The sequence below is a fragment of the Platalea leucorodia genome, assembly GCF_965183815.1.
Source record: "Platalea leucorodia genome assembly, chromosome: 18".
NCBI classification, from domain to species: domain Eukaryota; kingdom Metazoa; phylum Chordata; class Aves; order Pelecaniformes; family Threskiornithidae; genus Platalea; species Platalea leucorodia.
The window spans coordinates 8,767,677-8,783,967 of record NC_138840.1 but is presented as its reverse complement, the minus strand read 5'-3'; the positions used below and the strand labels follow the sequence as shown (position 1 = coordinate 8,783,967).

The following is a 16,291-nucleotide window of genomic DNA, read 5'->3' as shown; positions in this document are numbered from 1 at the left end:
CGCCAGCCAGCCATCGGCTAGGGAGGCCTTTTGTGCATCCCTGACCTTACTGTGAAAGGTTTCAACTGCTAGGTAACCTGAAGGCTGTTGCTGTGCATCAGAGGATTAGCTTGCTATGAGTGAATCCATCCCATTCATCGCTTTAAGCCAACATGAGCCACAAAGCCATTACTCTTCATGTTCAGCTCTGTTCCCAGGCCAGTACAATTGCTGGATGTCTGATTACAGCATGTGTCAGCAAAATTGTCAGCTTGTCTCTTACCTTCACTTTATTTGAGGACAAGTGTAAACATTTGCTGTCTCCAGCTGTCCGCAGCGTGATGGGATAGAACTGTCCTTTGTTGAGGTAGGCCATGGGAGAGTCCCCAGATTTGATGTGAATGGCTTTGGGTGACCCCAGAGTGTATTCAAAGTCACTTGTATGGAACAAAGAGAGAATGATGAATAAGCACATGCTGCTGTTTCACTCCGAAAGCAAAACAAGAGACATGCAAATCTCCATCCCTACAGGTTACAGACACTGTACACACAGGAGTCTCTGCCCTGTTCCCCACCTCACATGCCCCTACAGTTGTGATCAAGCACCTCCCAGCACAGCACATACTGATCCTCCCCAACACCCTGGGGAGCAGCAGTTCTCAGATATCCTCATTTTACCCTTTGGTTTTGGCTTAAAAAACCCTGTACATTATTGTAACCAGTATTTTTCTGTGGATGGCTACAGAACCATTGCACAATCAAAAGTGTAAACCAAAACAAAAATAGGTACCTGTGATGAGACTTCTAAAACATCCTAAACTCAGATTCCTGTCTCCAAATTCACACCCATAAATGGCTGACCCAGGAAAACTGTGTCCTAATGGGTCCTGTAGAAACAGGAGGACCTGCAGGACACTGACATCTGCTTATTTATCCGGGTGCTTAAAATGGACTTGGAAGCCCAGCTTGCTGAACTCTCAGTCTGGTGGGCAGCAACTTTAGTCTTTACAGCAAAGATTTGTAGTGTTACACAAAGGAAGGTGTCACTGTTGACAAGCAAATTTAAGAGAAGAGCCTGATTTTCAAGAAGCTCTTGGGCATTCACCAGCACCTATGAGCATTCAAACCATGAGGCCATAGCTCAACCTATTTTCTTCTGTGAGGAATCTGTGCAAGCCACCACCTGTACACGAGCCTTCACACAGACCCTTCAAGTGCCCTGGAGTTGAAGATCATCGTATTCCTATTTAGTCACCAACCCATCTCTTTTTCCTGCTCCACCTCCCCTGTGATGCCATCTCTGAAGATAGGCTTGGCACCTCCTCTTATCTAGGGCCAGGAGAGCCAGAGAACTTTAGCGCACAAAGAAACAGCAAACAGAAAGCCTCTCGCTCACCAACGCGAGCTGCTGTCTGTGTGAAAATCCCCACGTCTGACAGCTGAGTCACAGACTCGGGTGACTCAGGAGGCAAATAAAAAGTGGGAGGTGGAATAATGTTACCTACTCGGAGGTTTGATGCAGTATCTAGAGCAGGAAAGCTCCGCCTGAGAGAGGGGTGGAAAAGAGGAAGAAACCTCTCTCATGTTTTAGGAGTGAGAGGCAGTGGCACCTTCTAAAATCAAGGTTGACTACCAGTGTTAAACCCAAAGCAAGAACCTAAACCTTAGATTAGGAGGAGGCTGCTGATCACCCTCATAAACTGTCATCCTCATCTTCTCTGTCATTTACCCCATTCCCAGTAGCTTAAGGAAACATGGTGCAGCCACCTGGATCTCTCTGTAGCACGGGAACCAAGCAGTGCTCCCTGGGAAGGGGCTGTAATGCACAGCAAACCCGCACATGGAGGAACTCAGTGCCACATCTCCCCTCGTGCAGGTCAAGGTGCTGATGAGATGTGACCAGAGCAGTGGAAGCAGTCGGCACTGGATTTACACCAGTTTGCCCAACAGAATATAGTCTGAACCACACACCTCAAGCTAAAAACATGAACTGGCACAACTCTGTCTAGTGACTTGAATTTAAGATTGGGTTTGACTCCTTCTCAGCAAAACATTTCAGACCCTGCTTCCTACTACAAACACTAAAATTCATCGCTGCTTTGTGTCCAAAAAGTCATGGAACAGCACCTTGCTCCTAAGACACCAGGGGGACACAACTTGTCTCTGCAAAAGCATGAGATCTCTTAAGTTTGCAACCGTCATTGTTGAGACTGGCACTGGGGCGAGGGAAGGGATGCAGTCTTTCCCCAGGAAAGGGATGCAGTCTTTCCCCAGGAAAGGGATGCAGCCAACTGCACTGGAAACCCAGAGATCATGGATTTGCAGTTACCTCTTAACACCGTCCGTAGCATAACTCTCGGGGCAAGGTGGCTCTGGCTGGGGTTTGAGGATATCACTGAAGAGTAGCGACTGTAGACAAGTGGAAACAAAAGAGTCAAAAGTAGAATCTTTCATTGCTTTGTCCATCCACCTCCTCCCAGACATTACAACAGAGGCCACAGATAAAACATGGACCCTCGTTTCAAAGCCTTATCCTACTTCCGAAAACAATGTGAAACCCCCCAAAATTCAATGGGAATGGCATCAAGCTTCTAATGCAAAAGCAAAGCTCCCACTGACTCCAGCATGAGCAAACCCCAAACTAGAGACAGCCTCATGCAGTACCCCCTGGGCTGCACTGCCAGCATGCAACCCACTAACGGCTCTGACCTCCTGGGGATCCTCTTTGAAAGTGCTGTCTGGCTGCCACCTCTGCTGCGGTGGGGCTACGGGGATGGTCTCGAAGAGGGAGTTCAATGAGCTGTTGTCATATACATCCCCTGGAGGGACCATGTAGTTGTCTGGGGTGGCGTCCAGCTTGCTAGTGCCTGGTGGAAGCATGGCTGGCTTGTGAGGAGTAGGGACGCCTTCAAGACTTAAGCCGTTCTTCTTCTGTGGCTCACAGTATTCTTGGGTCATGGAAACATTTTCAGACAAGAGCTTCATGAGATGGGCTGAGCCATCAAAGGATGCAATCTCTGGGTCGTACTCCATTCCGTGGCAGTGCCTGGTGGAGAAAGGGTCCTGTCTCAAACCAGGGCAGAGGGTGGGCAACCCCAGCAAGTTGTCACAGCAAGAAGCAAGTGCCTTGATGTGCTGCTGGGAAGCAAACTGCACAGTCTAGCTGCCAGGTGACCTTGACTCAGCTGTGTACATCTCCTGCTTGATATGGGAGATCTGACAGGCCCGTGGGTGATCCCCACCCACCCACCCACCCACCTCTCACTGCAATCAGCAAGAGCCAGAGGTGCTCAGCAGATAAGGGATGATCACACGGAATCAGAGAATACGGTTTAGACGTCGTTTGGGGCTGCAGATCCACGGCCTACATCCGTTATTTCTTTATTTATGCTATTAAACACTCAGAGCAGCAGGGACAATAAGAAAGATAACTGCTATGTGGTCTTTCCATCTTAGTCTTTCTAAGGCTCATTGACACTTTTTTTTTTTTTTTAAAGGAAAGCTGATTCTTGTACAAATTCACAAACTCCAGGAGCTTAGGAAGCAAAACTCCCAGAGAATATGAGATCAGTGAAAAATTGACAGGGCTGCAGTATTGGAAGTGAGGTGCATGGCCCAGACTTCACAGCAGAAAAGACTAAGTATAAGAGCTAGCAAGTGATAAAGACACGTACAAAAATGCACTCCTCTCGCACACGGAAACCATCCCTTTGCAAAGCATCCCAAGAACTGGTCCCTTCTGCAGCGGTGACTCTGTGACCCTGCTGACTCTGCAGCCCTAGCTGGGCTGGGAGGAGGTGGCTTATTGCCCCTGCTACCATGCTCAGAAAGCAAACCAAGCCCCACATTAGCAACCCGCACACCTCTCGGCAGCATGAGCTACCCCCAAGGGAAGTAAAGCTGAATGAGTCGCTCCCACCCACTCTGCTTCGAGAGCTTCACCTTCAGGTATGTGCTGAAATTTCCATAGTTAATAAAAAGCATACCGCTGTCCAGAACGCAGTGGCCTTTCAGAGAGGAGAAAACACCTTAACTCAGCTTACTTATGAAGAAGGAATGAAGTATCGTTCTAGAGGCTTATTCTGTCAGGTAGTTAAAAACAGACAACCAGAAAAGGTTGCCAAAGTACACAGCATTCAGGAAGGGGAACTGAACTCGTAGTGGCAAATGAGCCATTAATTTAATAGTTAATTATCTGAAAACCTCAAAGGACAAATGGGAGTCACTGGAAGAGAATCCTGGGAGACTGGAAGCAAGTGGAACAGAAATCCTTATCAGCCTAGTGAATGGAGGATGACTTGGTCATTCCCTTCTTGCTGCCAATGCTTAATTCCCTTCCCCTTTCCAATTGTCACAAAGTAGGAAATAAAGACAAATTCTTCAGTTGCTGCAAATCAGTGCAACTCCTCTGAACGCAGCTAGACAGATCCTCAGTTGTGTAAATGGGTGTAGCTCAATTTATACCTGCTTGGGATCTGGCCTAAAGAATTTTAATGTATGTCTCAGGGTTAATAACCTCCACTGTTGTTGGTAATAACACTGTGCTTTGATGTCTATTTTATGCAAGCTAAGAGACCCATCATGCATGCAAGCAGCTGCAGGAGAATTAGACAGCTATAGAGAGCAAAAAATGAAGCTAACCTCTTTCCTAGTTCATTGCGTCCCATCATACCAGGTGGAAGAATCCTCTTCTCCTTTGGGACCTGGAACAAGGCAGAACAAAGACTTTGTTTATCGTTAGATTTTATTAATAGAAAACAGAGGCAAAATTAGCCTTGTCTGTGTAGCAAGTGAAGTCTCATAGATAAAACACTGGATGAATAATAAACACTGGGTGAGGACACAGGAGACCTGGCCTCTCTTGCTGGTTCTGCCGTGGATTCCCAAGGTAACCTTAGGCAAGCCACATCACTTTGTTCTGGGAAGGACTTTCAAAAGCACCCAAGTGAATGGAAACATTAGTCCTATTGGTTTCAATTAGGGCTAAATCATATCCACACTTCTGCAAGCCCCATCCTACAGCAACACTGGAAAAATAAAGATGCTAGGGTCTGCCAGGCACCTAGCTATTCCAGCTCCATGTCTCTCGAAGCATTCCTGTTTCTTATATGAAAGCTGTCTGGGAAAAAACAAAACAAAACAAAACACCAGGCTGAGACTCAAGACACCCAGGTTCAGTTTTCCACCCTGTTCTGGGTTTCCTCTACAGCATAATGGTGTTTTGTGCCTCAGTTTACCATCTGGGCGCTGGGGATACTAGTGGCATTCTATGCCTGGGGGTGTTATGAGGTTCATTGCTTAAACAACACGGAGAGCTCAGGAGATGGGTACCCTCCTAAGGTGGCTGAGCACTTATTTTACCTTCACGCTTCTCCTCTGAGACAAACTCCCCCAAGACACCCAGCCCCGATGGGAACGCACCATGTAGTAGTCATAGAGGAGGCTCAGAGCAGCCACGCTGTCATCATCTCCGTTCACTCTCATCATAGCTTTGGTGGCTGCGGTCAAGGGGTTCTCTAGGTAGGTTTTCCAGGCTTCATCTTCATTGGTGTAGGGGAATTTCTGGAAATTCATGGTATCATTCTTCATCAGATGCACAGATCTAAAACTGAGCCAGACAGAGGAAACATAATGAAGGATACTAATTTTCCACAGCAATTTCCATGCCACCCAGCTGAACACATGAAGGGCTTCCCAAAGGCACTGCTGGAATAGAGAAGGGATGCTTTCCTGGTCCTTAACTCCCAGAGTCTTTGAGATTACCAATTCTTCTGCCTGTAGCTACGTACAAAATTAGGCCAGAGTCTCTCTGGTGGGGATGTGCAGAGAGGCAGATGAACCTCTGCTTCCTTCCTCCTGCCCCAGCGATGCAAAACACCACGACATCGTCTGCAACTGCTCCTTCCTCAGCAAGCACACGCTACCAGCCAGCCAGATCATGCACCACCAAGGTGCGATGTTGGTCAGTAACTTGAATGCAACATGACTGGGAGAGACTGCAAAATTTTTCCTTGAATTTGGAGCTAAAGGCCAGTGCAGCCCACAAATGTAAGTGATCACTCAGTGTTCAGAGAACTTGACCTACCCAGATGAAACCAAACCTCGCCATTCTTCTCTGCTGTAGTTCATGGTTTTTAAATGTAGTTTCAATCTAACTTAGTTTTTTTCAATCATTTGTAAATGATTTTACTTAGAGGGAAGTAGACAAGCAGATCACAACACCCTCCCTTCCACTAAAAAATTCCTGACAAAGGTGAGGCTCATGGGACTACGTGAGCTGAGAAGCAGCATACCAAAATGATGCCCTGCCTGTCCTCTCTTCTGGCACTTTCTCCAGGTCTCTCCATCTTATGTTAATAAACTGTCAGACACTTAATTACCCAAACATTGGTCATCTTTCCTTTTCCTCCAGCAAATCCTACTAGCAGCCAGCACAGAAGCACCTCCACGCATTGCCCGGGTGCTCCGTGCTGCAGGTTCACCCTGCTCAGAGGAGAGGATGAATCAGCGGCCGTACTCCTGTCACGTCCTTCAGCCACGTGTATACGGTGTCACCACTACAGCTCATACTATTCGTCATAACAAACAAGCTTTGTGGACAGAAATCACTTTTTCATCAAAATGGAAACTTCCTGGAAGGGCAGACTGGTTTTTACTGGTGGGAGAAGTTTAAAAAAATTATAAGAAAAAAGATTTCTTTAAATCTCCAAAGAGCAGAACTTTTTCAATTGCTGATTTTTTTAAGGAAAAGCAAAGAAAATCTACAGGATTTAGGTAATGAATGCTACATTTTAATGGCATTTTTATAAGGAATATGTTGTTTCCGTTAAGCTACTCTATGTTTATATTAAGTCCTGGGCTAGACTTTTAAGTGAATCATTCGGAGAACAGTAATTCCTCTTGAAAGGAATCTGGCATCTCTGAAACTCCCAATTGTTGCTAACTACGACAGATACTGCCAGCCCGTTTGGTGTGAGCTGCCCATGCTGACAGGGTGAAAAACCAGGTGCTCAGCGGATGCTCCTGGGCTGGAAACTGGAAGGGTGCGGAGGTGGACCTTGGATGGAGGAAAAGATGCTGGTCCGTCCTCCCTGGCAGCTCAGCTAAGACGGCTTCACTCCTGCACACGCACCGATCTCTCACGCTGCCACGACTCCAGCAGGGAATACCCATATAAACCGTGCACGGATAGTTTTGGTGATGCTCCTGGATCAAACTCAAGAGCTCTCCTTGGCTGAGCAGAGTGGCAGCCCCATAATGGTACACAGTCTCTCCCAGAGCAGCACAAGGGCCATCAAGGGCTGCCTCTGCTGTCCTTGTCACCTTTTTATTAAAGAATATGTTGCTTCCGCACAGAGTCCCTCCACATCTGAGCTGCACAGTAGAGAAGCTGGTAACAGCTCTACTAATGGCCTGAGGCACCCAGTTCCCACTGGTTTCTACACTCATGGGGCGGCAGGCGCCTGAGCTCAGGTTGGTACGGAGAGCAGCTGCTTCCATGGTTCTGGCCACCACCGGCTCCCATCACACGCTGGTAGAACAGGGATGCTGAGCTTGCTCCTCTTCTCCCTCGCACGTCGGGATGATGCACTAGCACCAGTTTCACCCCGCGCATGAAACTTCACCAGGTGTTTTGCGAGTTTCGTTGTCTTTAGTGTTTCTCACACAGCCCTCCCTCCCCTTCAGTGCCGCTGCTGTCTCCAAGGCGAGCAATCGGCATGACTCAGATTTCACTGCTGTCGACTTGGCGATGGGCTGTTCGGTCCTGTCTGGACAGGAATCCTCACCCGTTCTCAATCCGATCTTCTCAAGGAAGAATAGGCAGCAACAGAGCTTGCTCTCAGGGTAAGACTCAGCTCCTATCACTTGTAATCAACATAGATAAACACACCATGGTGCGATGTAGCAACAAAGCATTCAGGAGCTTAAAAAACCACAGATATTACAAGGAAAAATGCTTTGGAGCTTTCTTCTCTCTCACTTGCGCCCTCAACTGAAGCACTCCTCGTTGTATGACTGTTCTGCCTCCCTGCCTTGTCGCTTTGGCATGGCACAACCACTGTATGCGTGGGCAGCTGATGTTTTAGCATTTTACCACCTGGTTTGCAATCTGTAGGCAGAGGGAAGTTGGGAGGGGGGGCTTGAGATCTCAATTGCTTGCAGCTGTGTCCAGTTTATGACGAACACAAGTTTGCATTGGTCCCAGTGAGCTTGCACTGATTCACCCAGCTGAGTACTTGGACAAAGGTGGCATGATGGGAATTGCACATTTATTCCATTTTGTTTCTTTTCCAGAGTTTTTATGATCCCTAATAGTCACGGAAATATATCTGAGTGGAGCCAGGTGAACCGCCTCAGATAAAACTCTGCAGCTAGGACAGCTCTGCAGATGAGATGTAATGCAAACTCCATCCCACCTTACTTTTCCAGAGAGGTCTGCTCTGACCCTATTCCAGAAGATCAACAGGGCTAACCAATATCTGAAGAAAGAGGGTGATCTGAGGAGATAAGCAGATACGAGTACATGTTTAGAGGCACCTTTTTGCCATCAGATGCATTTCAGTTCATCCAGCTACAGCATACCGTCATCTCAGTTTGCTTCTACAGCCTACTTCCAGCTCAGCACTGGCAATCTCTGTGAAGCAGAGATGCAGGAGACATCCAAGTCCAGATCCAAACACACGCGAACTTTACTTTCACCACTCCCTGGGATGTCCTTTCCATGTGGCTATGCCATGTTTGTCTGCTGCAAACTGCCTGCTCTCTGTTTGGCAAAACAAACTTTCCTTTCACAGGCAGCCGCCCTGGTGCAGTGGCTCAGACAAAGCGAGGATCAGTCAGTGCAACACAAACACGTGGGACCAGCGGCCTCCCTTCTTGTGTGCACAGACTCACCCCGCTGGAGCCTCGGGGTCATGTGCAAAGCAGCGCAGGATTTTGGGAAGGGAGCAGTCTATTTGTTTCCAAACAGTTTAGAATTTGACACAAGGTGATACCAGCCCCCTTTCCCCGCTCCATCCCACCCGATCTCTGTTTCCCCTATTTATCTGCCAAGTCTACCATAACAGTGGCCTCCTGATTATGAATAAACACTCAGGGCTACGCTGAAACAGGAGAATATGCCCAAAGGGTCTAGGTGGGGAGATCAGCCAGGCAGGAAAGAAACGCTTGTATTCCTTTTGCCTTTTGTTGGGTTTCAGTGGGTGGTTTTGCCGGCCTTTAAGCTTTGTGTTGCTTGTCTTTGTTCTCTCCCCTATAACTGATTAGGCCTCCAACCTAAATATTAGCCATGCCAGATGCTGATGGCTACAGAGAAACATCACATTGTCAAAGGAGCAGAGTCCATGGCAACCAGCAGCAGGAATTCAAAGCCACAGAATAAAGACCCCAGCTCACAGGACTTCGAGACACCCCAGGCCGTTCACGCAGGGGCTTTCATTAGCTCTGGCTTTGTGCATTGCACTCACCTCCCTGTTGAAATAACCCTGACGTTCCCCAAGAGCCTCTTATCAGTAAGACGGGGAAGGATCAACACTACACTCGAGAGAGCAGGGCCAATGAAGAGCAGCATTTACCATGGCTGCTTTCTGGGGTAGAGATGTTGTCCTGTAAGCCAGGCCCCCTTGCCAAGGAAGAAGAGCATCCCACAAAGTGGCCTCATTACTAAATGCAAACTTCTCAGCTAAATTCTGATTTTACCCTGTCTTTGCAAGTTTAATAAATAAGCACATCTGAAGACAATGTGACAGTACAGCCACCAGTAAGCATACTGTCACAGGCCCATTCACAGAGTCAGGCAAAAATCCAGACAGGGACAGAGCCAGGAAAATAAAACACAAAAAGAAACAAACACACAGACTAATGATGGAAAACATCGCCTAGATGCCAAGTACAATACAGTGTCGATCCCTAAGCGTCAAAGGCCTAGGAGACCACTAATCTCATGGACCTGACCTGCGCTGCCTCCAGGATTGAAATATTTCCTCTGGCAGCGGGATAACAACGTGGCCTCTGTCCCTGGATTTCTTCAGGGGCATTTCAGCAGCACGATCAGCCTCAGGGTAGTGCAGTACCTTGACTTAGCACAACAGCTAGATGTTTCCTAGCCATCCCTCAGCTCTGTTTCACCCACAAAGACAGCGCACGAGCCTCTCTTTTTCCTGGAAGCACGTGGCCTGCGTGGCACACGCACGAGACAGGCTAACCCCATCGCACTCAACCAGAAACCCTGCACAGAAGCACGCAACAAGGCAGCTACCTGCATTTAATAAGCACAGAGCAGAAATGTGCGGTGGCTGGGACTGAAAGAAAAGGGGCCATCACGAACATCTTTGAGAAATGGCTCCTGTTTCCCAAAAGGGCGCTGAGGGTCCTCAGCGTCGATGCAAGCCAGTGGTGCTCAGCACCACCCAGGAAGATGGGTTAGCCGTGCAGCTCCGGCCACACAGCGGGGAAGGCGCGGTGCGTGCCCGCAGGCGGGATGGAGGAGGGTGGGGACCGGGGCGATGCGCGCCGCGCCGACCCTCGGGGAGACAGAACCCTGCCAAGCTCTTTGACCGAATCCCCCACCCCAGCTCTCCCGCGGAGCTGAAACCAGTTGGAACGGTTTGCAGGCTGAATCCGAAGCGTCGTGAAGCCAGACAAACCTTCCAGGGGCAGGCACTACCTGGGTAATATGCAGGGAACTTGCCTGTCTCTTGGTCCTCTTGGGTTACTTACAGCCCTTGAGGACCCACAAACCCAAGATCCAAGCTCAGTATTCCTCCATTTTTACACCAGCCTAACTCCCCGCTTCTGAAGCTGTTTATTATCACAGGAGGAGAAACTGGGGCACGGGGATTGACATGAAAATGACTTATCCAAGGCTGCTCTGTGAAGATGAGAGAACAGAACCAGACCTGAACCTCTGCTATAAACCTCCCCAGCATTGGACTGGTTCCTGCCTTTCTAGCCTGAAGGGCTCTGTGAGACGATTCGGTGTTGAGTGATGTTTGGGGGACACCAGCTGGTATTGTGTTTTACCTGATAACATCATCCTTGAGGTATCCACCCACACAATCACATTTCACAAATGATTCGTGCTTTAGTGCCTTCCCTGCCTAACAAAACAAATTACAGCACAGAATTAGTTTGCAGTTCAGGAATTACGGCTGATTTTTTCCAGAAGCAGTTTATGATGTCGGATGCTTCAGTTTTGAGGTGTCCTGAGTTTCAGGGTGATTCCTTGCCTCCAAAGGGAGGACACAAAAAACGGGCCCTGAACAGTGCCTCTGACTGAGCATCTGCTACCACCTGGCACTTCTGAAATCTTGGTCTAAACTTCACTCTCTTATTTTCATTGTAGACAGCTAAGGACCCCTTAGGTATACATGTATTCATGAACACAAACCTTCATCTCCACCAACACATAACACGCACGCACACACACTGCATTGAAGCTCCCAGTCCTTCAAACACCATAAGAAAGATTACACACGATGAGAAGAGCTTCATAACTCCAAGAGTTCAGGTGCTTTCAGTTATCTTTTTTTGGTTTCAGTGCTTATGGATTTCCCCCCCAGCTTCCACACCCAAAAACCTAGCTAGTTGCTATTTTATTTTCTAATTCTCATATATTCACTGACTCCAAGAGCTGTGGCTGTTAAATGAAAAAATAAAAAATTCACAGTTTTACAAGACTTGGATTAAAAAAATAACGGTAGCAATAAAGGGATATGCAATCTTTTGCGACAAAGTTTGTTTCTTTTTTACTGCTCTTCAGGTAATCTGGTTTTAATCTAGTAATCAATTATTATGGGTTATTTGTACTGTAGCAGGGCCCAGAGCCCCTGACTGAGAACAGAGCCCAGCTTTACTCCGTTTCTACACTTCCCTCACCACATCCTACCAGAGGATCCCGCAGTAACACGTTACATATTTCTGCATGAACCTCAGCACTCATTTAAGAAAGTAGTAAGAGCAGAGATTGATATTAAGCTCACAGGAGGTTTGCCACTTCAGTTATGCGTTGAGTCTCGGGCTTCCTATGTGCTCTGAGAGCCAACAGGACAGTTCGGTCCTCCCATTTTAGGCTGGCATGTGCTGATCTCTTCCTATTGCCTGCAAATGCAGTCAGCTAACAAACTTGGCACCCGGGTTTAATCTGGCTGAAGGTGGGTGAGGTGAATCCTCCAGCGAGTTGCCCAAGAGGATCCACGAAGCGTGTGTCAGGGCAGGACACTTGACACCAGCCTCACGCGAGGCAGCTTGCTCCCCTGCCCTCTCAGACTGTCCTTGCCCGATGGCTGGCAGCAGCTGTACCTTCTCCAGCTGCGCTGTGGACCGTCTGCAGACCTGGGGAGGTGCAGCCAGGGCTGGCTCTCCCCTTTTGTTTTCCTCTTTCTTCCCATCCTGGAGGGACTTTTCAGGCGGGCCAGATCTCAGCTGCCCAGACCTCCTATAATGTGCTCAGCTGATGTACTCTGTGTGTACACTCTAATGTATTATTCCGATTCAGAGTATCCTGTGAACACGTGTCCCCCACGGTCAGGCAAGCCTTTTGCTTTGCTGTTTTAAGTTAAAAAAAAAAAAAAAAAAAGGCATAACATGTTTCAAACAACGTTTTTGCCAAACCAATACGATTCATCCCATTCTAGGCATAACCCTATTAAACAACACATTTCTGGAGAGCAATCATCACAGCTCAGACAGCAAAGACAGAATGATGAAGAGAAACGCAAACTTGACACAGCAGGTGGCTGGCACCCGGGAACCAAATACCTTGGAAACAACGCCTGCCCTTCTCCTCCGAACCCTGGGGACAAGGACCGGTTTTGGATCAGAGCTACCCTCACCCATAGCATAAGCACAGCTACCAGCCGGACCAGCATAACACCCGAAGGAGTAACAAAACCCAAGCCATCACATTTTCTTATCTTCCAAGCCTTTGAAACTTGGGTATTAGCAATGGAGTCCCAGCCAGAATACAACTGTGTGCTATATAATCAGTTCCACCGATTAACGTCTTTTTCAGCTGCTGCCTTTATCACCCTTGAGCGCCCACCATTGCAGGTCCCAGGCAGCGATCAGGAGCAGCCTCCCTGCCAATCAGCTGAACTGAAGCGCTCGCAGGTGCAATGTAAGTGCAAGTGCATTTTCAGATGAATACTTTACAAAGATCAACAATTTAAACACACCAGACCGAACAAAGCAGGAGTAGATCCTCATCAGTGTAACTGTCTTTATTCTACAAATTTCTCTGGAATGATACTGATGTACCAATCGGTTGAAAATGTGACCCAAAGCATCAGAGATACTATGTAAATGTTGATTTATCTCTGCTTTGAGTCTAGAGTTTATTCAGAGGGCTTTTACTCCTTTGTTGTGAATTGCATAGGTGGTTGTTTCTTTAATTTACAAATCTCTCTTTTTCTTTACAGAACTTAAAAAAAAAAAAACAACCCACATCTGCCTTGAAAGCGTACCTTGCTTCAGCATGGTTATCCCTTGTGTGCTTTACTGCCAGGGTTTTATAAAAGGGCTTTAACTTTTCATTCACCAGGAGCATAACTCAAGTTTTAATAACACACCTTATGCATGACAAAAATTTGCTTCTGGCGATCATGGTTTCGACCACAAAACCACAACTGGGAGTAACTCCTGGTTAACTCTTTCAAGCCCACGCATTGCAGAGTTAGACATAAGTTCAATTTAGAAGACTATGGAAATTATCAGTTAGAATATTTTATAATAGGCAAAACATCTCATTCTCTCATGCCACGCTAGTCTCTTCCCAGTCCTTTCTGTGAAATTAAAGTGGCAAAGGGAGAGACGAGATTATTCTCCCTGTCATTTCGGGTGACGGCATCGATGCATGGGGACATCACAGCTCCCTTAAAATCAGCTGCATCGGGGCACACGTTCACAGCTCAGATCCATCCTCCCTGTGCTCCGCTTGTCCTGGGGGTTGTATGAAGAGCAATGGCTGTGCGAGACACACAGACACACACTGCTGCCCTTATCAGATCCTCCAAGTACTGCTCCCCAGAGCCCTTTCCTTCCACTGATGTCTACAGAGCTACACCCTGCGTGACTCTGGCCTGGGTGATTAACCGGAGGTTAACAGCTACTGCAACACTGCTCAGATGTTGGGCTTTAGCGGCTCTTCACAAGGTCCCTCCTCCCCGGTGACACCTTTTCCCCTCACAGTAAACCCAAAAGCTGAACGTCTCAGCTATGCCTTTGGTACCACCAAGTTCCCAGCTCCCTTATCTCCTATCACTGCTCCCCGTCAGCCCCTGGGGAGCTTTCGGCTGAGGTACTCCAGGCCCATCCTGCTCCTAAACGGTTTCTCCAGGCGAGCTGGCAGCCCCAGCCCCTCTGCCACAGCATCAGCAGGCTGGAGTTGTTACAGCCCGCACTCCGATAGGATTTTACCCCCCCAGCTGTGGGCTAGTGAACTAAAGTGAAATTTTCAGAGGGATCTGCAAACGTGTCCTCCGGTTGAATCTATAGGAAAACGTTGCACAGAGCCTTTGCCTGCGGAGGCGACCAAACCCAGCCCCGCGCTGAGATCTGTCGGGAAGACTGAGAGCAGGCAGCAACCTCTGCATTTTTATCGGTCTTGGGAGTCGAGATCTGAATCTCAAAAGGGATGCTGCTCCCATCAATTCCCCCTTTCTCATGTGAAAGGCACAGGGGTTAACAGCCCGTTAGTAAGAGAAGAGTCAAGCAACCATGTAATTCATCAGGTAACGTAATGCCCCGGTCCATAATTACTAATACATCAATCTAACTCGGCAATGCCCCGTGCGCACACACAAACACTCCTGACTCTTAAGTTTAAAAAGCATCAAGTATAAATTACCCAAAGAGTTCAGAAAGGGAAAATTTAACTCACTGATTCTTAATCGATCCAAGCATACATATCCCAGTATTTACATAAAATAATAATTAGTGCTGCACCTTTTCGGGGTTCTTAATTATTAAGAGATTAGCTGTCACAACAGCTCCGTCAGGCTTGTAAACACATACAGTTATGTGGTTTTCTTTCAAAATGCACCTTCTGAAGCACCATACCTGTACACAGATGCATATATGGGCATATATTTCTCGATATATTTTATTATACCCATTTATTTCATACAGGGCTATACACCTAGATAGCTTTTTACGACCGGATTGACAGCAGCATTCACTACCATTGTTCAGTATTCCTCCAGCCTTTACCACACCGTGTCATACCAATATGACATTTGTTTGCTTTCATTCCAGAGGTGCGAGGCATGGTATGCTGTGCAAATCCGTACCGTCGGTATCCAAAGTCCAAAATATTTTTGAGGACTCAAGATTGGAAGCAAGAGTTATACAGGATCAACAAAGTGTTAAGTGCTTTTTCTTGTTTTAAAAAAAAAAAAATGTAATCAATCATAATTACTTGATAGAATCATAATGTGAATCCATTTACTAAAAAAAAAAAAAAAAAAAAACCAAAACAAAAACAACACAAACACAAACCAAGCAAACCCCACCACACAACAATGCCTGCCCCCCAAAAAATAAAAACTCATCCAAAATTGGTAAATAGTTTGGAAGGTATTTTCTAAGAAAAAAAAAACCCACAGAATCACTGTAGCCTATGTTAGATTTTGTTGGATAGAGGCAGAACAGACTTGCCTCTAGACAGAAACCCTATCTGTCCAATTTTAGTTGGGGGGGGGGGGGGGGGGGGGGCAGGAAGAAAAAAGGAAGGAAAAAAAAAAAAAAAGGATCCTGATTTTAAACAACTCTTAAATACTAACAGTAAGAAGTGATTCCTCCTAAGAGCAGCAACAGGTTAGTGAGGAACAGAAAGTCTGAAAAATGCTCCCATCCCATTCTCGTACTCCCACTTGCAAACAGCTGGACAGGCGGATTAAGCCGAGGAGTCCGGTTCATTCAGACCCAAAGCACTTAAACAAGGCTCAGAAGAAACACTCAGCCTTTGCAGAGAGGAGTGGGTAAATAGAAAAACCTCTACTTACTCAAGTTCATTGGACATATTTCCCCACGTTTCCAAATCTTCGCAGGCAGTAAATTCTGATGACTTCTCTCTTCTAGTACCTGCTAAAGACAGACATTGCCTGTGAAGTGTTTGATTTATGTTGAGGTTTTGCGTACAGGTATTTTGCTGACAGGTCGCTTGGCAGGGCGCGGGGATTGGCTGCCGGCACAGGTGCCGTGGGACAGGTACAGCCAGACAGGTGCAGCCCGTAACCCTCTGCCTGCCGGCCCGGAGCAGGGCGAGGGAGCGAGGGTGGGGAAGGAGGGAAAAGGCCTTGGGGGAAAAGAGATA

The 16,291-nt window shown here is 47.3% G+C and overlaps 1 protein-coding gene across 2 annotated transcripts in view; it reads right to left on the bottom strand.

Moving 5' to 3' along the window:
• The window catches only part of GRHL3 (grainyhead like transcription factor 3), a gene marked incomplete at its 3' end in the record, with an annotated part of 28,384 nt that extends 12,306 nt beyond the window's left edge, over positions 1–16,078 (bottom strand). Inside the window, exons 1-6 of one of the 2 annotated variants that reach the window (XM_082329357.1) lie at positions 15,981–16,078; positions 5,401–5,587; positions 4,621–4,682; positions 2,689–3,025; positions 2,309–2,388; positions 263–416 (exon numbers count right to left, since the gene is read on the bottom strand). In XM_082329357.1, the coding sequence (XP_082185483.1) occupies positions 263–416; positions 2,309–2,388; positions 2,689–3,025; positions 4,621–4,682; positions 5,401–5,587; positions 15,981–15,997 (837 nt within the window). In that variant the 5' untranslated portion in view covers positions 15,998–16,078. Of the gene's footprint in view, positions 1–262; positions 417–2,308; positions 2,389–2,688; positions 3,026–4,620; positions 4,683–5,400; positions 5,588–15,980 lie in introns of those variants that run through there. The other variant, XM_082329358.1, reaches the window with a different exon arrangement.
• Positions 16,079–16,291: the final 213 nt, after the last annotated feature.